The sequence below is a fragment of the Varroa destructor genome, unplaced genomic scaffold (genome assembly GCF_002443255.2).
Source record: "Varroa destructor unplaced genomic scaffold, Vdes_3.0 BEIS01000005.1, whole genome shotgun sequence".
NCBI lineage: Eukaryota > Metazoa > Arthropoda > Arachnida > Mesostigmata > Varroidae > Varroa > Varroa destructor.
The window spans coordinates 15,716,617-15,738,400 of record NW_019211458.1 but is presented as its reverse complement, the minus strand read 5'-3'; the positions used below and the strand labels follow the sequence as shown (position 1 = coordinate 15,738,400).

At 40.5% G+C, this 21,784-nt stretch overlaps 1 protein-coding gene, 1 long non-coding RNA gene and 7 other non-coding genes across 9 annotated transcripts; 7 read left to right on the top strand and 2 right to left on the bottom strand.

Annotated features, from left to right (window-relative positions):
* Positions 1–2,415: 2,415 nt before the first annotated feature.
* On the bottom strand, positions 2,416–3,860 carry LOC111251139 (cAMP-dependent protein kinase catalytic subunit alpha-like). The gene has a single exon (XM_022807452.2). The coding sequence runs from the start codon at positions 3,584–3,586 to the stop codon at positions 2,501–2,503; it is 1,086 nt and encodes a 361-aa protein (XP_022663187.1). The 5' UTR covers positions 3,587–3,860; the 3' UTR covers positions 2,416–2,500.
* A 6,299-nt stretch (positions 3,861–10,159) lies between these two features.
* Positions 10,160–13,314, bottom strand: LOC147755337 (uncharacterized). The gene is made up of 3 exons (XR_015328947.1): positions 13,128–13,314; positions 12,223–12,467; positions 10,160–10,330 (listed from the first exon to the last, which is right to left on the bottom strand). It is a non-coding gene; the product is annotated as an uncharacterized LOC147755337 (long non-coding RNA).
* Positions 13,315–15,578: 2,264 nt separating this feature from the next.
* Positions 15,579–15,651, top strand: TRNAA-AGC (transfer RNA alanine (anticodon AGC)). The gene has a single exon. It is a non-coding gene; the product is annotated as a tRNA-Ala (tRNA).
* A 333-nt stretch (positions 15,652–15,984) lies between these two features.
* TRNAA-AGC (transfer RNA alanine (anticodon AGC)) lies at positions 15,985–16,057 on the top strand. Its single transcript has one exon. It is a non-coding gene; the product is annotated as a tRNA-Ala (tRNA).
* Positions 16,058–17,476: 1,419 nt separating this feature from the next.
* Positions 17,477–17,549, top strand: TRNAA-AGC (transfer RNA alanine (anticodon AGC)). Its single transcript has one exon. It is a non-coding gene; the product is annotated as a tRNA-Ala (tRNA).
* A 1,304-nt stretch (positions 17,550–18,853) lies between these two features.
* TRNAA-AGC (transfer RNA alanine (anticodon AGC)) lies at positions 18,854–18,926 on the top strand. The gene has a single exon. It is a non-coding gene; the product is annotated as a tRNA-Ala (tRNA).
* Positions 18,927–19,762: 836 nt separating this feature from the next.
* Positions 19,763–19,835, top strand: TRNAA-AGC (transfer RNA alanine (anticodon AGC)). Its single transcript has one exon. It is a non-coding gene; the product is annotated as a tRNA-Ala (tRNA).
* An 810-nt stretch (positions 19,836–20,645) lies between these two features.
* Positions 20,646–20,718, top strand: TRNAA-AGC (transfer RNA alanine (anticodon AGC)). Its single transcript has one exon. It is a non-coding gene; the product is annotated as a tRNA-Ala (tRNA).
* An 832-nt stretch (positions 20,719–21,550) lies between these two features.
* Positions 21,551–21,623, top strand: TRNAA-AGC (transfer RNA alanine (anticodon AGC)). Its single transcript has one exon. It is a non-coding gene; the product is annotated as a tRNA-Ala (tRNA).
* The last annotated feature ends 161 nt before the right edge of the window (positions 21,624–21,784 follow it).

Sequence of the window (21,784 nt, the reverse complement as noted above, 5' to 3'; positions counted from 1 at the left end):
TATATATATATAATAAAAGAGAAGTTAAGGTTACTATAGTAGCACCAAGTTTAGGATACCCTGCAGCTGAAGCATTTCTAATTAAACAAAAGTTACTTACCCATTATGGAAATCTAAGCACGTCAAGCGCAACTCAATAATACGTTACTCCGCTGGCTATCGGTACTAAATACAAGAATGCTTACGGTCCATTCAGTCTTTGCTCGTTAATCGGTTGTGATAACAGCAGACTCCCGCCCAGTTTTTGTAGTTAAACCGTGAACGTTTTCGTAATTTTTTGCAGCGCTTTATAAACTGCATTGCGGTGCTATAAGAACCTCAACGCTGCTTTCTGTGCAGATTTATTTGCGTACGTTGCTCTGTACCCGGTCATCACTGTCCAATTCAATATACATACTCTTCAAATTGATGAGATTTCACTGGGCCCAGATGGCGCCAAAAAAACTAGTGGTGAATTGTACGTTGGACTTGCGATAGTCGTGCTAGTAAACATGGCTAGGCAACGCTTTCTCTAAATTGCGAGCGCTGCCTCGAAAGTGGTTCGCTGCGTCACGACCGTTCGTTTATCAGAGTAACCACACGTTCACCGAAAGAACGTAAATGTCGAAGTTTGTAGACTTGTATTACACTGCATTTATGTCTGAAGCTTTTTCGACATCCTATTGAACCAAAGAAACGTAGTGTTTTCTTATCTGCCCCTGACACTGAAGTGGTGGGTATCCGACGTCATTCAAACGTAAGCGCCTGCGCCATATTGCTTCGTTCGGCTTGCCATTAAGGTCTATGACATCGGCACTGTGGAACAAATCGGGCGTGAATCGTATGACCGTTCTACCTATCCCTCCCGCGCGTGGATTTAAGTACCAATTCTGCCTATTCAGGAATAACCTTTGTAATCAACTCATAGTCAATAGTTGTACGAACTCGATGCGTTTGCGTGCGCCTCGTCTATTCAAGGTACCTTCAGCTCCCTTTTGTAGCTTTCTAGCCTAATATCTTGGTCTTGTTATATGCAATCTCTAGAAAAGAACCGAATCCAGTAAATGCCAAATAGTGCACAACAGGAAGTTGCGCTACAACCTTCCGAGTTCCCAGATCTTCGGTAAGTGCTTCCGCTGCAAGAAATCATCGCCACCGTTTGAGATTCATTAGAGGCGGGGTGAACCATCATTATCATTGCCATTATTATTCTTATTACTGCAACTATGAATAAGTGACACAGAGCAGAGATAGGTTTCAGCTATATACCATCAAACTTGCAATTAACAACCTATGGGATTTCCGATCTGTTTCGGAGTCTGCATCTTCGGCTGGCCGAACGATCGGTTTAGAGTCAATTTTTCCACTTGTTAATGCTTCTTGGATCATCTGTTAACACATCAAGCGTCGGTCGGGTTGTCAGTGGCAGGTTGCAGAGAAATGTGGAAATCCTTGGCACGTAAAACACGGCCTCAGATTCTTAGAGGTAATTGTGCCGTTTATGTAGTTCCAACACAAATACAATTTCGAAGACCCTATCGGCACTTAGATATGTTCATCGGTTTATCGTCCCTTTTAGGTTGTCAAGTATTTATCGTGTACGTTCTGCTACACATTTACGGATTTTTCACCAGACTTTCAAACGCTGTAGTACCAACAAAACTTCAATCGTCGGATTGTTGTAACAATGAAAGTTGATTTGATCATAAAGAAGTACGATTATAGAAATCTTGTTGCAGATTTACTTATGTATTTTTAGGTTCATCGAAATATTTCTCAGTATCTATTCTCAACCGAGCCGATAACTTCTATTCCGGTAATTTCCAATTTGTCTGAAACTTCTGAAGACTCATAACAGTGGTCAAACGTAATATGCTGACATAGATGGGTTAGCTACTGGGAAAGAACAACTGCTCATAAGCTCAACAACGGAAACGATGTTATGGGTTGCCCATCTACGTATGGTATATGGTGTTTATCGGTTTTTGACAAGCGTACTCACTAGCTGAAACGGACAGGAGTAATAATACATTTTGTTAAAATACGTAATCATCTTCTTGAGAAGAGAGTTCGTTGTCACCTATTTATCGATGCCACTGGCGAATGTCCGTATACTGAAACCAATAAAAAATTATATAAATGCAGACTATAAAAATGTATTGGTACCTAAATTATGCATTCCATGATCCGCATTTTGTTACAAAAAAAAACAATTTTTTTCTGTTATGTAGTGCGCTATTATCTCATACTGAATAAACAAGCACAAAAGTCCCGAACTTCGAAATTGATGCGTCTTTAAAAAGGCAATAGCGCGGACACATCGTCACCATTTATTCTACTTTCTCTCTCTGAGTTCATTGAAGGTTTTATATAGCTACAGTGGGGAAAAAGCTAATGGTTTAAATATCTATTCTAAAAGAAAATACGTCATTTACTATTCTGATTTTTTCAAAATATTTATTTTCAGCTCAGTGTATGCATACACCGGAGAGGGTAAAGCGGAAGAAGGGAGTCCCGAAAACTAAAAATGCTCGAATTCCTTTTCGTAAAGAATCTTCGAAGAGAACTCAGGCTTCCAATCGATGTTCCGTACCCATTGGGGTTGAGGATTTGGCTCAGGCGGAATAACTCTCTTCTTATACAATGTCATCCATTCGTAACCCCTTAGCCAGGAATGATTTTTCAAACTCAGTACCCCTTTTCCCTTAACACCTAACCTGTCTTCGGGTTGTTTCTCAAGAATTTCGTACAAAAAAGTTTCGATTTTCTTGCTAAGCTTGGCTATTTTGCGTATTCTAAACTTATTTTGAATTACCGCATTTATTGTTTCTGCTGGAGAACAGGCAACAAACGGTGTTTTCCGAAATACTAGAAAGTGGACCAATATACCGAGACTCCACCAATCAGCTCCCAAGCCGTACCCTCTGTAACCATCTGTAGTAGCGACCTCTGGAGCTATGTATTCAGCAGTGCCGCAAAGCGAGTAGGCTTTTTTCTTTTCATCCAGACGTCTTGCAAGGCCGAAGTCGGCCAGCTTGAGGTAGCCATCGTAATTTACTAATACGTTGTCTGGCTTTAGATCCCGATAGATAATATCCGCAGCATGAATGTATTCCAGCGCGAGAATAAGCTGGGCAACATAAAAGCGAGCCTCATCCTCGTTCAGTCTGCGCCGCTTCAAAAGGTCGTAAAGGTTTCCACAAGTAGCGAACTCTAAAACAAAATATAGGCAAGTGTTGTCCTTGAAGGCGAAGTAAAGCTTTATAATAAACTCAAAGTCGAGGGCTGCATGGACATTCTTCTCGTTCAATACCTGCTCTGCCAAGCCTGGCTGTGTAGTAATTTGGTCTTTTCTTATAATTTTAATAGCATATCGAGTGCTGTTGTCCTTGTGTTGAACTTCGAGGACACTACTAAATGAGCCTGCCCCAAGGTAACTAATTACCTTAAAGTGGTCTAAACTTGCGAACGGTATTTGTGGATCTTTCAGATGTGCCTGCAAGGCAGCAACCTTTGCCGATAGAAAAGTTCGGTACTTTTCAGCGTCTTGTATAACAGCATCTACCCATGTTACACTATTCGCTCTCAGTGATTGTTTACAGCCCATCGTTTTTGTCAAGTAAAGGCGTCTAGATCGTGCAGATGCCCGGCCCGTCGAAGGTGCCGATCGTTGTTGCCTGACACCTGCCAATAAGCCTTCTGGTGGACAAACCTAACAGGCAACCATTTATAATAATATTGCATCGTAACAGTATGCATCATCATACTACCAATTGATTAAACGACCTCCATTCTGGCGGTTGGATAACGGTTAAGTGATCACCACATAATAGCAGTTTATAGATTTGAGTTATTTTGGAGAGCAAGTTCAATTGGAGAAGATGAGAGCTCGCACTACCCACAGACGTAGCATCAACAATATCCCATGCAAACAAAAACATACCTCAACAGTCCAATAGTAAAAATCACTTTTTCGTTATCAAAGCTTAAAAGCCCTTAAGGCGGTCTGTAATTTGACCATATTTTTACACAGTAATTACTATTTTGACGTGGTGCACTTATAACAGGTATATATATATATATACCGGACCCGCCAATTGGGTTGCGGCGTACCTACGAACGTAAACCTTTTAGTCTGCGTTATAGCTAAGTTTCTCCTTTTCCGTAACTGCAAACGAATTTATATTAGATAGCCGCTCTATATTACAAATGCTTATCAAGCTTCGTAGTTTCTTCCTTCAACAAAAACCTACCAGAACCACGTATCAGCTCTAAGCACAGATATAATAAATCCAAACTGACTTTCCACCCTTTTAATATCGTCTTAAGTTCATCTGATCGAGAACGTTGCCCCCAGTTTCGAGATTTCCGCCCTAATGTATGGAACAATATTTACGTCGTATTATGCATATATTTTAAGGGCAATTGACTTTGTGAACGTGTATGACGTGACAATTGACTAAAATTGGTAATACGCGATGCGTATATTGGGTTTGGTCCTTAACTATTTTACGAATTTTCGCCACCCCTAGCCAACGAGTGTCTCGAGCCTACACATATATCGCGAGGGGTGGTAGAATCGCAGTCCTCTAGTGTCAATCACTTGCCCCTCCACCAGACCGTAAGTTGGCACCAGGCTAGTGGCTCTCTCTCTCTCCGATATAATAGAGATGTCAAAAGTTGCATTAGCGTAATTAAACGGATGCTTTATCCCGGGCTGTTTTGACACAGCTGAGCGACCTGCCTGTGTAACGGAGAGCTGCCCCCGCACCCCTCCTCCTGTATAGGTGTATATACCTATCAACAAAATATACACCGTACTCATACGGCTCTGTGTCGGTGGCCATTCCAAATAGCACTCTGGTCGAGCAAAAAAGAGTGAAACCGCCGGCCTAATTTTGTCGGTGTGTTCGATCGAGTAGTGTTGCTAGTTGCCAACCTATTGCTTGAAGGTCTTCTCGGATCTTTAAGGTAAGGCTGGTTTCGCAGTTCGGGGCGGTGGACGGGAGTGTACGGCAGGAGACGTTCGGGCCTGTGAGAGCATAGGTCCTCGGGAAACTGGGATTTTAACGACAGCTACAATCGAATTAGTATGTTTTTTAACTTCAAGCAACTGTCATTTGGGCTTGTACAAACGTACCTTGACAGCGAACATTAATTCCTTATTAGTAGCTAATTGTCAAGTAAAACAGTAAAAAAATCAATAGACAAAACTTCAAAAAATTCTACAAAGTATCGTATAATGTAACTTCCATTAGCTTTTATTATTGTTTGCTAATAAAAAAATTTTAGATAAAGTTCTAGATTTTAATAAATAAGTACATCTGTTAAAATATAGAATACTTAAAAGTAACTTAGTTTACTAGTTTTAAATGTGTCTTGAATATATATATAGCATTTTTTTCAAAACCGACATGAAGCAATGCTGACCTTCTATAGCCGTCATCGCTATTAGGGATAAGCGGAAAAAAGGTAAGAGGGATCTATCTGTACTTTCTTAGATTGTGCTTATAACTACAATAGTTTACCTGCTACGACGAGCACAGTTCCCAATTGAGAATGTATAAAAGAGCCAGATTCAATTGTGTTCCGGCGATTGGAAGGTGGTCAACTATACCGGAACACAGTGTAGCGCTATTTGTGTCCACGCACCAACGTAACCAGCAGTCAAACTATAATCGCACGTTCATAATAATTACGGCGCGTAGGATCGCATACATCGCTGCGTACTCACAGAATTTGCTCTCTATGACCCGCAGAAGCAGGGTGATCTCCGTCGGCTGGCCTCTGATGGCCGTGTCGAATCGGTCACTCGCTGCTACTGCTGTTAGAGCTTGCAAGAGACCGTTGCCGGAATTACATAAGAACGATCAGGCATGACTATGTACTGGTGCATTGTTACAGTATGGAAAACTAATGGCACATTAATACGAACACATGCTTGTTCCCAATAGTAGGTATGTACATACCGTGCTCCTTACACACGTTCGCATCGCCACGTTAGGGAACAATAGAAGCTCAAAAGAAATCAGAGTCTACATATTGGATTAATTTCTGTCTAGCAGATGTGACATTCGATATTGACCGGCCGAAAAAGAGCCTAGTGCTCCAAAACACTAGAAGGCGTCGACATGACCGTTCTACGCTCTAGCGAAACGTGTCCTATATTGCCTACTACTAAAACACAAGCGAAAGCTTCGCTAACGTTGCTTGAACTAAACTCTGCGGGTGCTAAAAATACTGGGTTTTGTTTACATCTGACAATAGCTCAAAACGAGTAAACGTTTTCATGTTGAAGCAAAAATGGGTTGCGCTATTATCCTACACGTATTGTGACCTTAGCTAGATAGACAAGTTCGCAAATGAATAGGCGCACAGCGTCCAGGTTCTACTCAGTGGCACTTCAACATGGCTCGTTTAAAGCTCATATTCAGAGACAAGTCTTGGATTCAGGAAGTTAGAGTTTTGAGCTGTTTTTGTGCCCGCCGATGCCAACATAAAAGGATACTGTTTATGTAGCACGGAACACTCTAGTGTACCTTTTTGCCAAAGTTCTATGTCATTGAATAGATGTACTCCACATTAAAATAGTCACAATTTGAACGCAGCGTACGACGGCCTCCCGAGTTGACTCAAAGCTCACTAATTGTCTCATTTGGAAAGAGTAATAATCCGAAGAACTCCTTAGCTGATATAATTACATTCTAATATACAACAAGGAAAAGAATCTTATATGTTATAATTCATATAATCGCCAGAGGCCTTTAGATCGATAGAGGAGTCGATCCGTTACATGTAACAGTTATATATTAAAAGTAATGGCACTGATAATTACTTTATGTTGGCCAGCCCACGACTACACAATTTTTACTAAGTGAAAATTTAGGGCTGAATAAACGGCGACGAGTAAATATTAGCCAGAATATGACAATCTGATTCTCACGTAGAGTCCCTGCTAGTGTTTGTGTTTTGTCGACCGGCGTGGTTCTGTACGCACGCGCTTGTTGACACCTATACTAATTCGTAAAGATCGTAACCCATCAAGCGGTTAGCGAGTGAGACTTTGGCATGGGTATTTGAAAAAAGCTGCTGTAAACTCTATCCCGCACAATTTTTGTCCTGCTACACAAGACTGCTTATTAAGATGGTTAGATCTGGGTTATTTTTACGCATGCCGTCCTGCTGTTTTAATTTTGTGCACAACATTGAGTTATATCAAAGGCCTTAAGAAAAATGGCGCTCTATTATCTTTCGACTGACTTTTGAGCTTGTTTCTGTTGGAACTTTAACAGTACTATAATGACTATTTTAATAACAACTCATGTTTATTAACATGTATATCGCATAACATGAAGTTAATTGTAGTATTGATTTATTAACGACTTTAATTATATATTCGTGGGACCTCTGGAAGGAGATCGCGGCTATGTAGGCCATTAAAGCAGTAACACTGGGCAATTAGACTCTCAAATCTCGTCTTTCCATTTACAAGTCCTAAATGCTTCACCATTTGATTTACAATCTGTTTTAAGCATAATTATTTTTGCTGCGTTTCACATTGGTATGGTGCAAATCTCAGTTAAGCCCTGAGGCTATCAGGCAGCGGGCTGACTTCATAGATATAGTAGGAGTAGCATAGTTACGCATGTCTTTGTGTCTGCGTCTCGCAAGATCGTTTCGACATTTCTTCTCTTGCAGTAGTCACAGCACCGCTTGCATACATCTCAGAAGTAGTTTCTGACCGTTCGGTGTTCGCTCCTTTTCCACCTCCCTACGCCCCAGCGAATGCAACCTGTCTGCAACAACTGTCTACACTCAAATCGCTCGTGGTCCTATAGTTCTCGCTTTTTCCTACGACGCACCCTGCCATTGTTAATCCCGCATTCTCGATCATCGTCCCTATTTCTTCGCCTGTTTTTTCTCCTGATTATGAAAACAGATCCTAATTAACACAGGTCTACTGCTGTTCACCAGACACCAAAGTGACTACGCAGCCTCTGCCTGATTTCAGCAGCGTCGGCCGTGGCAGCGTCAACCACTCAGGGCGAAGGCGACTGGCTCTACGGGAGCAGCAGTCTACGCTTGCTACCTTAGCCTGCGTGCGTTGCAATGTTATTCTATAGTCCTTCGGTGGCTAGCTCCTCATCGTTCTCCTTTGCTTTCACTCGCGACTATCGCTATGACTACTGCTATGACGGCTACGCTATATGCTCTGCAGACGCCGCTGCTACTAGTGCCGACGACGACGCCGCCGCCGACACCGCCATGCCATAATAGAAGCTTCATTCATCACCTTGATTAAGTAAAATAATAAGAAAAGGAGATTTTTTAATGCCAGTCCTCGACGCACTACACTTTCCTAGCGCTCAGCTTAGGTAAGCTAGACAGCCACGGCACCAACGCAGGGCTCCCGCAGCCTGGCAGCACGTCCCTCCCAAACTGATGCAATCTGCTTCTATACCATAGTATGCTAGTGTAATGTAGAAGGCTGGTTCCGTTCCATTTTCGCACAGCCTTAACCTCTCCTTTCTGCTTCGCTTTAACAGTGCACCGTCCGATCTTAGGCCTTCATAGGGTTTGAGCGTTACTCAGCTGCTTGCTTCGGCCGGGCATACAAAACCCGTCAACAGTGCATCTTGGGTAGGGGCTGTCGACGACTTTAACACCCCTGTTAATGTCGTAGCATTTGGGAGCGATGATGACGACGGCAAAGACGCCAGCCGCAGCGCCGCGGTTCGCCAAGCTGTACGATGTCGAAAACAGCGTCAAGTTATTGCTAGCTCACTGTCGCGGGGTTCGAAAGGACCATAAGCACGAGAAGCTCCATCGTCGAGCGTCGAGTACGGCTTGCCCGACGCCTCGGAAGAAGCATATTTGATAATAAAGTAATTAATTAATCCATGCACGGGCATTATGACTATTGTTTTTAACAGCCACAGCCAGCCGAGTCTCGTGTTTCCTTTTCCTTTGCTCTCGTTAGCTCGCGTGAAGTACAGGAAGTCTCTTTCCTGAGGTGAGAAGGAGCTAGGGAACGGGCTATGGGAAACAGGGCGGATACAGCTCTAATTTCTTTTGTACATTTGTTCTCAAGTGAATAGATAGGTGCTGAGAGGACACTAACCTAAGTTAGGTAGGACATAGGAAGAATGGCTTCGAAGGGCTCGACATGTAGAGACATCAGCAAAAACTGCTATTGAAAGGACAAGTCGAGTTAACTGAATTGTTAGAGTCCAGTTAGAGAGAACTTCACGAATGATGATGCATTGTCGGCAATTGCAGTAAGATTCGACTGTGGTTATAAAACCAATATGAACTCACTTACCAAGAAGAAAAATTCGAAAATATGATAGTTCACAGATAACTGCTCGGTCTGTTGCGAAGTATTCTCCCTGCAGAGCTGAGGATATACTTATTATCCTTAGCATTTGGACGCTCTAACAAATACCGCGTTTCCCACCGTTAATTTTATTTCTCTAATTGAAATGAATAAAGTTTACTCACGTGTTGCTGTATGTATAGGTTCTTCCAATACCGTTATTAGGATGGGTATCGCCTATGCCTTTTTTGTAACATTTTATGGGGAAAAAAAGATTTTCATTCCTAGACCGGTTCGAACTGAGACTGCCCTAACGGGTCATTACTTTTCCAAATTATTGTTGCGCTCACGCTTTGTTGGTAGCTCCGTTATCTTGGTAACAAGTATATTAAATCACTTCCAGCTATGCTGGCGTTCCGCCTGCACAACGTTAGTTTTCTTAAAACTTAAACTAAAAAAAGCAGCAATAGCAGACGGCTTGGATTTCTGCTAGAGAATAATATGAAGAATACAAAATCTAATGATAACGATTAAACGGAGGAGTTCTTTTAAAGGGTAATCATTTTCAGCACATATGAACGTGAACGGGCCTTTAAAGAAACTTGTTTCGTAGAAACTGATACCTTAATTCGAAAATACTTTGCAGAACAAAAAAAAAATGGACGATGACGTACATTGCAGGCTCATACCTAGAGGCAGTTAGTTTGTGAGCAGTACTTTGAATATAACGAGTACATGAGTTTCGCTTTTATATAGCTTTTCGCACTGACGCTGACGGCTAAGGTTCGTTTTTGAGATTAAAATAAGTTTACCCATTTATTATATTCATTTGAATTAGTGAACGTAATTAGAAACTGGGTTTGCTTGAGCCATCCGCCTTGCTATTGCTGGCCATCCACCATTCGCACCCCATAGCTAGACATTTTAGCGACCACTAAAACGAGTTGTTCAGTCATCGCGGTGTGTCTAGCCGACTAATTAAAACCCCGACGCAAGCTCAAAGAGAGGGAACTTACGAAAAGCTTCTGTCTGCAACTGTAAGTTAAACACACAAAAGAGACATTTTTAAGATAAATGTGGAAAGTGGGTCACGATCAACGAAAACAGGACCGAAACTAGGCATAGCTTGATCCTGTATGAGCAAGTTGTTTCTCTTCTCGTGGTAAACAAACTTTCATTCAAGGGGAAGAGTATGCTCACAGCTTTATAAACCAACTGCGTTACGAGTGCGAGGCACTAGACCTATTCTCAATTACCCCACACAGCTATGGCAGCGTGGCATTATGACGTCTCTGCACCAAAAAAGTTAGTTAGCAGAGACCCAGCAATTGACCTGGCCAATGCTTAAACCGTTATTCCACTCACACTCCGTCATACTCTATAGACGCTTTATAGACTTCGCGGCTCGGACAAACGCTTGAACCGTGGTCCGCCGCGCGAGATTAGCCCGTCAATCTTGCGTTGGATGTTGAACGCTGTCGTCATTTGTTTCTTTCCGAGTCGCACCTCCGCCCACTCTCAGCACTCAGCCGAAGCTGTTGTGGGTTGGTCATCACATTTGCAGCCTCTAATTGACTATAGACTTCGTGTTATGGCGAAATTGAGACATCTGTATAACTAGCTTGAGAGTTGCCTTTGTCTCCTAGTTACGATCGAACATACATCTGGGTCGCCGATTTGATACGCGCACCCACAGATGACGTTATGTCGGACTTGTCGCAATTCTATATCCGTGTATGTTCGTAGTGTGGAGCTCACAGAGGCAGTGGTTACGAGTAGCGGGAAGAATGGCGCGTGCCGACACGACTGAACGCTCGTGCAGTCATAGCAGAGACTCGCAGCAAGAATTGCAGAGTGCCTCGAAGCGGGACAGACGGGAGTTGTCAGTTCAGCAGGAGATGAGTCCGCGCTTTTTATCGAGTGCCCACTGAAGTTACATTGAGTTGCAGGTCCAATTCTATAGATATGCCTATGCCTATGCCTATAAATGCCGAGCGAGAAGCAACATCCCTCAACAATTCCCCGGCTGGCCATCGGATAGCTCGTATCTCGGTACGTACAACATAGGCGAAACGAGAGGGGTGTGACGTGAAGGGAAACATATAAACGCACCATACAAGTAAGACATCATCGCTCTATGTCTATCGCTGATTACGTTTAAATCCGCTTACTTGAGTAAAGTACTTTAATTAGAGGTATGTGCTAGAATACTTTGTGACCGTGCTTTGACTTTGTTGTTATAAAAAAAGCTATTTGGCTTGAACGAGATGTCTGTAAATGTCTACAGCTTCATGCATATGCGTTGCCTGTAATGGTGAGACGTGAAATCACTTTGTACTGTTCTGGGTTTTCATAATAGAGGTCTCCTGTGTAGTTGTTGTGTGCTTATTTGTTACTCTTTCGTATACACTGTTGTTGATTTTTATGAGGAGCGAAATATTTTCTACAGCAAGCTATTGTTTTATGATAGCCCTAGAAATCATTCCCACACACTCTGGCTCTCAAGAAGCAAATTTAAATGTGTAAATCATGTGTTTCGAGGAAAATCGATCTTTTAACTAAATTTTCTCTACGTTCCTTAATTCGTAGATATAAGGGGAAAACACAAAGCATCAAAGACAAGCACTACAAGATATGCGAACACGTCTTAAGGTTATTGTAGATTACGTTACTGTTGGCAAATATCATAGATGTTTGCCGGAGCAATGAGGCAGAGAAAAACAGAAATTACACTCCTTTTTGTGCTAGTTAATTGTTCCCGTCCAGGGGGCCATCTGTGACTGGTGTGATCACCTCGGTCGTTTATGCTAAGCCTATAGCTTCATCAAATAGATTATATAATAATAGAGTGAGTAGCGCGTGTGCCCTGTCTGAAATGTTGCAATTGTAATAACTCCGTGATCGCCATACAACAACTCTACACTGACCGATTATAGCTTTCACACATGATCATTTGCTTGCTCTATAGGTGCTGCATAGAGTAGTTCAGATCCTAGGTCGAAGCGCACATTCAACCTATACCGAATAGCCCTTGATTAGGCGTTCAGGTCTATCAATGCATAGGGTCGATTTGGAGAGGACCGAAGTAATCCTTGAAGAGGTGGCTTATGTGACGATCCTATTGTACTCTATCGCTGTGGTCCTTGACAAACGTACATATTCGATTTTTCGCCTATGTATAGATATAATCGCACGGGGCGCGGCCGATCAAGATCGAAACAAAAATTAATATTGGATCAGGTTATCATATTATTACTTATTTGTCTCGTTTGAGATGCGCGGGGTGAGCAACGCTAATGAGTAACTGCAATGAGTTTTGCTTGATCGGAGGAAAGAAACTGGTGGGAAGGGTCGCTTAGAGACGTAAAGGACATTAGGTGGTGGTCAAATTGCTATATTATTATAGACGTTGATCGTATGACACCTAAATAAAGAGGGGATGGATAAAATTAGATAGGACATAGGACATTACTCAAGGTTCCGCCGAACAACCGAAGCTAGCAGTCTCGATGGCAGTTCTACAGGAGGATTTTGACCCGTAACGAATTATGAAATTGCTAAACCGTTTTCGTGCCTTTCGTGTTCTAAATCTTTAACCATCTAGCTTTAAGCCGGATGTAGCTATTAGAAAGCGGCATATCCCGTGTCGCTCGATCGAAGATGGCTTCGTTAAATAAATCATCGATTTCAAAACGTCATCTAACTTTTTTCTTTCTCTTACACCATGACAAAATTAACTTATCTTTCTACCTTTCGCTGTACTTGGCTTTAGTCGTTTGTACCTACCTGTCTATGCAATTTAATTGAAATTTAGGAGAAACAGAATCTTTACCACAGTACAACGGACGCCCACCCATGTGCCCAACAAACTCGAAAATCAGGTAGAACAGTATGACTGATGGGTCGTACTGGCAGATCTCAATGCGTGCGTAAGAACTAAATTTTAGAAGTTATGACAATGATTGTGTTTAAAAATGGCTAGTATACAGGCCTTCGTTCTTCCAACCGAATAACAAACACTACGATGACTGACTGACTGACTGACTGACTGACAACTGATCAGAGTTAAGCTACGTTTTGTTATCATTCATTAGATCATTGCAGTGATTAAAAGGAAGTACACATTCTTATTTAAGTTACATAAGCTTCATTATTCAACAAATTATACAGTGTTTATATGTAGGGCTTAATAATATCGGATAGATTAGTATAATTTCGGCTCAGTTACTTTTCACCTTTAATGTGCATTATACTGATAGGTGAATGTAGGTAGGTCTCCAAGTCAGGTGGTACGACGCTCGCCTAAAAATGACAGATAAAGCAGCACCGTCTCTGAGAATCTCCGATGCCACTTACGAATTTTTCTATTTTAATTTTGTTCAGGTTCATTAAAACGCTCTAATATTGCAGATAGCTATATGTATCCTGTATGCGGCAGATGGTAAGACTGAATAACAATTTTTCGATAGATGTTCAACTTTTTTTTTTGAAATTTTTTTTGTTATTGATCGCATTCCTACACGTCTGAGTTGTTGGTACTACAGAGGATAGCACTCGGACGGTCAGACATGCTGGGACTAATATGCAAAGGTCTTCTTTTGTTAATAACACAAGCAATGTTGGAACACGCTTGCGTATGTGTTCATGAGGGGATGTCACTCAGATAGTAGAGTGCTCGCCTATCCTGCGAGAAGTGGAGGGATTGTTACCCAACATCTCCAAACGTGTTGAGAATTTTTTGTTTTAAATTTGCGCTGCTATATTGAAACACGTCGAAGTCTTAACTACGTAAGAAGTGAAGCTCAAATCGTAAGACGATCGTTTAATGTAGGGATCTATAGCAGTGTCGCCGACGACTTCAGTGTTTTTTTCAGACCTTTGTGTTTCTGATTGGGCTGCTTTATTGAAATAAATCTTTGTGTACTACGTAAGCGACTGTAATCAAGATGCTAAAGTTCTCTTTCAGTACGAGAGAACTTCTTAAGTCGATATAAAATTTCTAACTGTCTTCAATATTTTTAAGTATTTTTGTTTTTACTCGTACTGTTATATTAAAACACATATAATTTTTTGTTGTTTGGGACATGGCTGAGATGGTGTGACGCTCGCTTAGTATTAGTACCCAGTATTCTCGAAGGTATTTTTTAAATTTCTGTTCTTAATTGCGCTGCTATATTGAAATACGTCTTTGTTACGAAATGGGATGAAGCTCAGATAATACGATGCTCGTTCATACGTAGCATCTTTAATAACCTTTGTTTTAATAATCTTCTCGTTCGCGCTGCTAAATTCAATCGAGTAGTTACGTACGTGCGTGGGTGTAACTCAGATAATTGAGAGATTATTTGGCCAGAGGAAAGTGCAGAGTACAATATCCAGTATCTCTTTTTTTTTCTGTCTGTTCTGTCATTTCTGTTTTTAGTCGCTCTGCTGTATTAAAACCTGTATAAATCATTTTTACGAAAGGGTATGTAGATGACACTGTAGCCCAGGTGGTCATTATGCTACAATTTTTGGGATTGATACGCAGCGGCGTCGAAGATCTTTAATGTATCTTCAGATCTGGTTGTTCTCAATCACGCAGGCAATATTGAAACATGTCTAAGTTTCAATTATTTTAGGGGATATAGATCAGATAGACTGTTTTTAGTTGGGATGTTTTATTCAGACGCGTCTAAATCTTTGCTACGTACGAGCAAATGTATATCAGACGATAGCCCAATCGATCAGTATATGACAATTATTGTCATTTATTATTATAGATGACAAAAGTCTTCAGTGTTTTTCAATTTTGTTTTTTTTAATCACGCTGCTACCTTGATGCACTTCTACATCTGTGTTAGCAAAGCTGGTTTAGATTAGACGTATCGCGTTTACTACATATGGTAGAGGTACTAGTATTGTTCGAAAATCATCAGTATTTTTTTCAGATCTTTATGGTTCTAATCAGGCACGTAATATCAAAACGTGTGTGTCAATTACGTGAGGGGATGTAGATCGTTTAATATCCAAGAGGTACAGGAATCGATACCCAGCGTCTCTAAAAAGTTTTTTTAACTTACTTGTCTTTAACCATGCAAACAATATTAAAACACTTTTTAGTTTATGTGTAGTTCAGATGGGCGAGCACTCGTCTAGCATGCAGGAGCCATAGGAATTGCTACACAGCATCCACGAAGGTTGATCAAGTTCAGACCGCACCCAATCATCTAGTCTAGTAGTCACTGCGATAATACACAGCGTTCCGTCCTTTAAGTACTGAAATGACTGGTAAGAAACACAAGGGGGTGTAGCTCAGATGGTAGAGCGCTCGCTTAGCATGCGAGAGGTACTGGGATCGATACCCAGCATCTCCAAAGGCCTTCATAATTTTTCAAATTTATCCGTTATAAAATTTATCCAGTATTGAAATGGGTCTTATTTTGCATAATGTATTGGAGTGTACTTCAAACAGTAGAGGACTCACCTAGCGTTCAAGAGGGACGAGATCGATACGCAGCATACAACCCTTTAACTACTGCAATACCTGCATGATAACGCACGGAATGTAGTTCAGGTGGTATAGCGCCCTCCTAACATGCGAGAGATACAGGGACTGATACGCAGAGCCTTCAAAGGTGTCCAATGTTTTCCAATTTATCTGTTTTGAATTACGCAAACAATATTGAAATAAGCCTAACTTCACACAAGGGGATGTAGCTCAGATGGTAGAGCGCTCGCTTAGCATGCGAGAGGTACTGGGATCGATACCCAGCATCTCCAGTACCTTTAATATTTTTCAAATTCACCTGTTTTTAATCACGCAACAATGTTAAAATACGTATATGTATATAACACTCGTCGCTCGCCTACAATGCGAAAGGCCGGGGTGTCGATCTCCAGCATTCTCAAAGGCCCTCAATGCTTTTTCAAGTTTATGTGTTTAATCACATAAATTGTATTAAAACACGTTGAAATGTCTTACATTGCAGAGGATGCTGCTCAGATGATGGACCGCTCGGATATCATGCCATAAGCAGTGGAGTCGATACCAGCATCTGCAGATGCCTTGAATGACCCTTATATGTTTTAATAATCTAAACAATATTAAAACACGTCTAAGTATACACTACTCGATGGCATGTAGCTCAGATTATAGAGCGCCTCTCAGTCCTATGTTGAGGGGCACTGCTATCTATCATACCCATTATCTCCATTGTTTCTAACGTTGTTTTTAAGAACGCAGGCAATATTGAAATACGTTTAATCGTTATCTACTTAATGTGATGTAGCTCAGACGGCAGAACAATCGCGTGGCATGGGATATATACTGGGGTAGATACCCAGAATCTCCAAACGTCTTGAATATTCTTTCAAATTTATGTTTTTAATCACGCAAACAGTATTAAAATGCGTTTAAGTGTGTTTCAATCGAGGGGATGTAGCTCAAATGGTAGAGCGCTCGCTTAACATGCGGGATATAAGGATCGATACCCAGAATCTTCAAAGGTATTGAATGATTTTCCAAATTCATTTGTTTTTAATAACGCAAACAATATTAAAACATGTTAAACTCTATTTTATTTAATGGGATGTAGCTCAGATGGTACAGGGCTCGCCTTGCATGTGAGAGTTACCCTGTATCTCCAAAGCTCTGTAATGTCTTTTCAAATGTACCTATTTTTAATAAAACAGGGAATATTGAAATACGTGTAAGTATATGTTTAAGTGCATGTTATTCAAGGGAATGTAGCCCAAATAGTAGATCACTTGCCTACTATGCGAAAAGCTCTGGTGACAGTATCCAGCATATCCAGACGCCTTTACTCTTTTTCAAATTTGTGTTTAATCACATAAACTGTATTAAAATACGTTTAAGTGTCTTTTATCTAATAAAGTGTTTCTCAGATGGTAGAGCGCTCGTTTCTCAAACAAGAAGTATTGGAATCCATACTCAGGATCTCCAAAGGTCTCCAATATATTTTCAAACTTATCTGTTTTTAACAACGCAAACAATATTAAAACACGTTTAAGCGTATTTCCTTCAATAGGATGTAGCTCAGATGGTAGAGCGCTCGTTTATCATGCAATAATTAGTGAGCGCGATACGCAGCATCGCCAAAGGTCTTATTGATTTTCCAAATTTACCTGTTTTAATAACGCAAACAATATTAAAAAGATGTTTATCTGTACTCAATTCAAGGGGATGTAGCTCAGATGGTAGAGCGCTCGCTTAGCATGCGAGAGGTACTGGGATCGATACCCAGCATCTCCAACTTTTCACAAAACTGTTTTTAACAACACAGGCAATATTGAAATACGTCTAATCATAATATAATCAACTACATGTGGCTCAGATGGTACAGCAATCGCTTGCCATACGACATATACCGCAACGATACCCATCATCTCCAAAAGTTCTTAATGCTTTTCCAAATTTATGTTTTTAATCACGCAAACAGTATTAAAACACGTTTAAGTGTGTTCCATTCGAGGGGATGTAGCTCAAATGGTATAGCGCTCGCCTTGCATGCGAGAGTTACCCTGTATACCCAAAGCTCTGTAATGTCTTTTCAAACGTACCTGTTTTTTAATAACACAGGGAATATTGAAATACGTGTAAGTATATGTTTAAGTGCATGTTATTCAAGGGAATGTAGCCCAAATAGTAAATCACTTGCTTACTATGCGAAAAGCTGTGGTGGCAGTATCCAGCGTATCCAGATGCCTTTACTCTTTTTCAAATTTGTGTTTAATCAGGTAAACTGTATTAAAATACGTTTAAATGTCTTTTATCTAATAAAGTGTTTCTCAGATGGTAGAGCGCTCGCTTCTCAAACAAGAAGTATTGGAATCCATACCCAGGATCTCCAAAGGTCTCCAATATATTTTCAAACTTATGTTTTTAACAACGCAAACAATATTAAAACACGCTTAAGCGTATTGATGTCAATAGGATGTAGCTCAGATTGTAGAGCGATCGCTTGCCATACGATATATACTGCATCGATACGCATCATCTCCAATGGTACTTCATGCTTTCCCAAATTTACCCATTTTTAATAACGCAAACAATATTAAAACGTGTTAATACGTAGTAAATTCAAGGGGATGTAGATCGGATGGTAGAGCTCTTGCTTAGCATGCGAGAGGTCGAGGGATCGATACCCAGCCGGTCCAACGGTGAACAATAATTTTCCAAATTTATAGGTTTTCAATAACGCAAACAATATTAATACAAAATTGAAACTATGTTACACGTTTAAGCGCATGTTATACAAGGGAATGTAGCTCACATAGTAGATCGCTTGCCTGCCATGCGAAAAGCTCTGGTGTCGTAATCCAGCATTTCCAGACGCCTTCAATACGTTTCCAAATTTGTGGAAGCACACAAACTGTATTAAGACACGTTTAATTACGTTTTATTTAATCAAGTGTGTATCAGATGGTAGAGCGCTTTGCAAACAACAGGTATTGGAATCATACCTAGGATCCTCAAAGGTCTCCAGTGTATTTTCGAACTTACCTGTTTTTAACGACGCAAACAGTATTAAAACACGTTTAAGAAATCACATTCGAGGGGATGTAGCTCAGATGGTAGAGCGCTCGCTTAGCATGCGAGAGGTACTGGGATCGATACCCAGCATCTCCAACTTTTCACAAAATTGTTTTTAACAACGCATACTATATTGAATTACGTTTAACCATAATATAATCGATTAGATCTAGCTCAAATGGTGCACCGATTCCTTGCCATACGACTTAGACTGCGTCGGTATCCAACTTCCCCAAAGGTGTTAATGCTTTATCTGTTTTTAGTGACGCAGACAATATTAAAACATATTTGTGTGCACCCAGTTCAAGGAGTGTAGCTCAGATAGCTGAGGGCTCGCTCCTCAAGCAAGAGGTACGAGAATCGATACCCAGAATCTCCAAAGGTTTTAGATATTTTTCTAATTTATCTGTTCTTTAATAACGCAAACAATATTAAAACACGTTCTTTTCTTAATATTCAACGTGGTGTAGCTCAGATGGTAGAGCGCTGGCCTTGCATGCAAGAGGTACTGGGATCGATACCCAGCCTATCCAACGGTGTTCAATAATTTTCCAAATTTATAGGTTTTCAATAACGCAAACAATATTAATACAAAATTGAAACTATGTTACACGTTTAAGCGCATGTTATACAAGGGAATGTAGCCCAAATAGTAGATCGCTTGCCTGCCATGCGAAAAGCTCTGGTGTCGTAATCCAGCATTTCCAGACGCCTTCAATACGTTTCCAAATTTGTGGAAGCACACAAACTGTATTAAGACACCTTTAATTACGTTTTATTCAATCAAGTGTGTATCAGATGGTAGAGCACTTTGCAAACAACAGGTATTGGAATCATACCTAGGATCCTCAAAGGTCTCCAGTGTATATTCGAACTTACCTGTTTTTAACGACGCAAACAGTATTAAAACACGTTTAATAAATTATATTCGAGGGGATGTAGCTCAGATGGTAGAGCGCTCGCTTAGCATGCGAGAGGTACTGGGATCGATACCCAGCATCTCCAACCTTTCACAAAATTGTTTTTAACAACGCATACTATATTGAAGTACGTTTAACCATAATATAATCGATTAGATCCAGCTCAAATGGTGCACCGATTCCTTGCCATACGACTTATACTGCGTCGGTATCCAACTTCCCCAAAGGTGTTAATTTATCTGTTTTTAGTGACGCAGACAATATTAAAACATATTTGTGTGTACCCAATTCAAGGAGTGTAGCTCAGATAGCTGAGGGCTCGCTCCTCAAGCAAGAGGTTGAGAATCGATACCCAGAATCTCCAAAGGTTTTAGATATTTTTCTAATTTATCTGTTCTTTAATAACGCAAACAATATTAAAACACGTTCTTTTGTTAATATTCAACGTGGTATAGCTCAGATGGTAGAGCGGTGGCCTTGCATGCAAGAGGTACAGGGATCGATACCCAGCCTCTCCAACGGTGTTCAATGATTTTCCAAATTCATAGGTTTTCAATAACCCAAACAATATTAAAACAAAATTGAAAGTATGTTACACGTTTAAGCGTATGTTATACAAGGGAATGTAGCCCAAATTATAGATCGCTTGCCTACCATGCGAAGAGCTCTGGTGTCGTAATCCAGCATTTCCAGACGCCTTCAATACTTCTCCAAATTTGTGGAAGCACACAAACTCTATTAAGACACGTTTAATTACGTTTTATTTAATCAAGTGTGTCTCAGATGGTAGACCGCTTTGCAAACAACAGGTATTAGAATCATAACTAGGATCCTCAAAGGTTTCCAGTATATTTTCGAACTTACCTGTTTTTAACGTTTTGGTAGGTATATCCGAGGGGATGTAGCTCAGATGGTAGAGCGCTCGCTTAGCATGCGAGAGGTACTGGGATCGATACCCAGCATCTCCAACTCTTCACAAAATTGTTTTTAACAACACAGGCAATATTGAAATACGTTTAACCATAATATAATCGATTAGATCTAGCTCAAATGGTGCACCCATTCCTTGCCATACGACTTATACTGCGTCGGTATCCAACTCCCCCAAAGGTGTTAATGCTTTTCCAAATTTATCTGTTTTTAATCACGGGAACAGTATTAAAACACGTTTAAGTGTGATCCATTCGAGGGGATGTAGCTCAAATGGTACAGCGCTCGCCTTGCATGCGAGAGTTACCCTGTATCTCCAAAGCTCTGAAATGTCTTTTCAAATGTACCTCTTTTTAATAACACAGGGAATATTGAAATACGTGTAAGTATATGTTTAAGTGTATGTTATTCAAGGGAATGTAGCCCAAATAGTAAATCACTTGCCTACTATGCGAAAAGCTGTGGTGGCAGTATCCAGCGTATCCAGATGCCTTTACTCTTTTTCAAATTTGTGTTTAATCACGTAAACTGTATTAAAATACGTTTAAATGTCTTTTATCTAATAAAGTCTTTCTCAGATGGTAGAGCGCTCGCTTCTCAAACAAGAAGTATTGGAATCCATACGCAGGATCTCCAAAGGTCTCCAATATATTTTCAAACTTCTGTTTTTAACAACGCAAACAATATTAAAACATGCTTAAGCATATTAATGTCAATACGACGTAGCTTAGATTGTAGAGCGATCGCTTACCATACGATATAAACTGCATCGATACCAATCATCTCCAAAGGTACTTCATGTTTTTCCAAATTTACCTGTTTTTAATAACGCAAACAATATTAAAACGTGTTAATATATACTAAATTCAGGGGGATGTAGCTCAGATGGTAGAGCGCTCGCTTAGCATGCGAGAGGTACTGGGATCGATACCCAGCATCTCCAAGTTTTCACAAAATTCTTTTTAACAACGCATACTATATTGAAATACGTTTAACCATAATATAATCGATTAGATCTAGCTCAAATGGTGCACCGATTCCTTGCCATACGACTTATACTGCGTCGGTATCCAACTTCCCCAAAGGTGTTAATGCTTTATCTGT

Bases quoted from the DNA above. Each gene is read 5' to 3' on its own strand.
- LOC111251139 (XM_022807452.2), bottom strand. From the start codon at position 3,586: ATGGGCTGTAAACAATCACTGAGAGCGAATAGTGTAACATGGGTAGAT.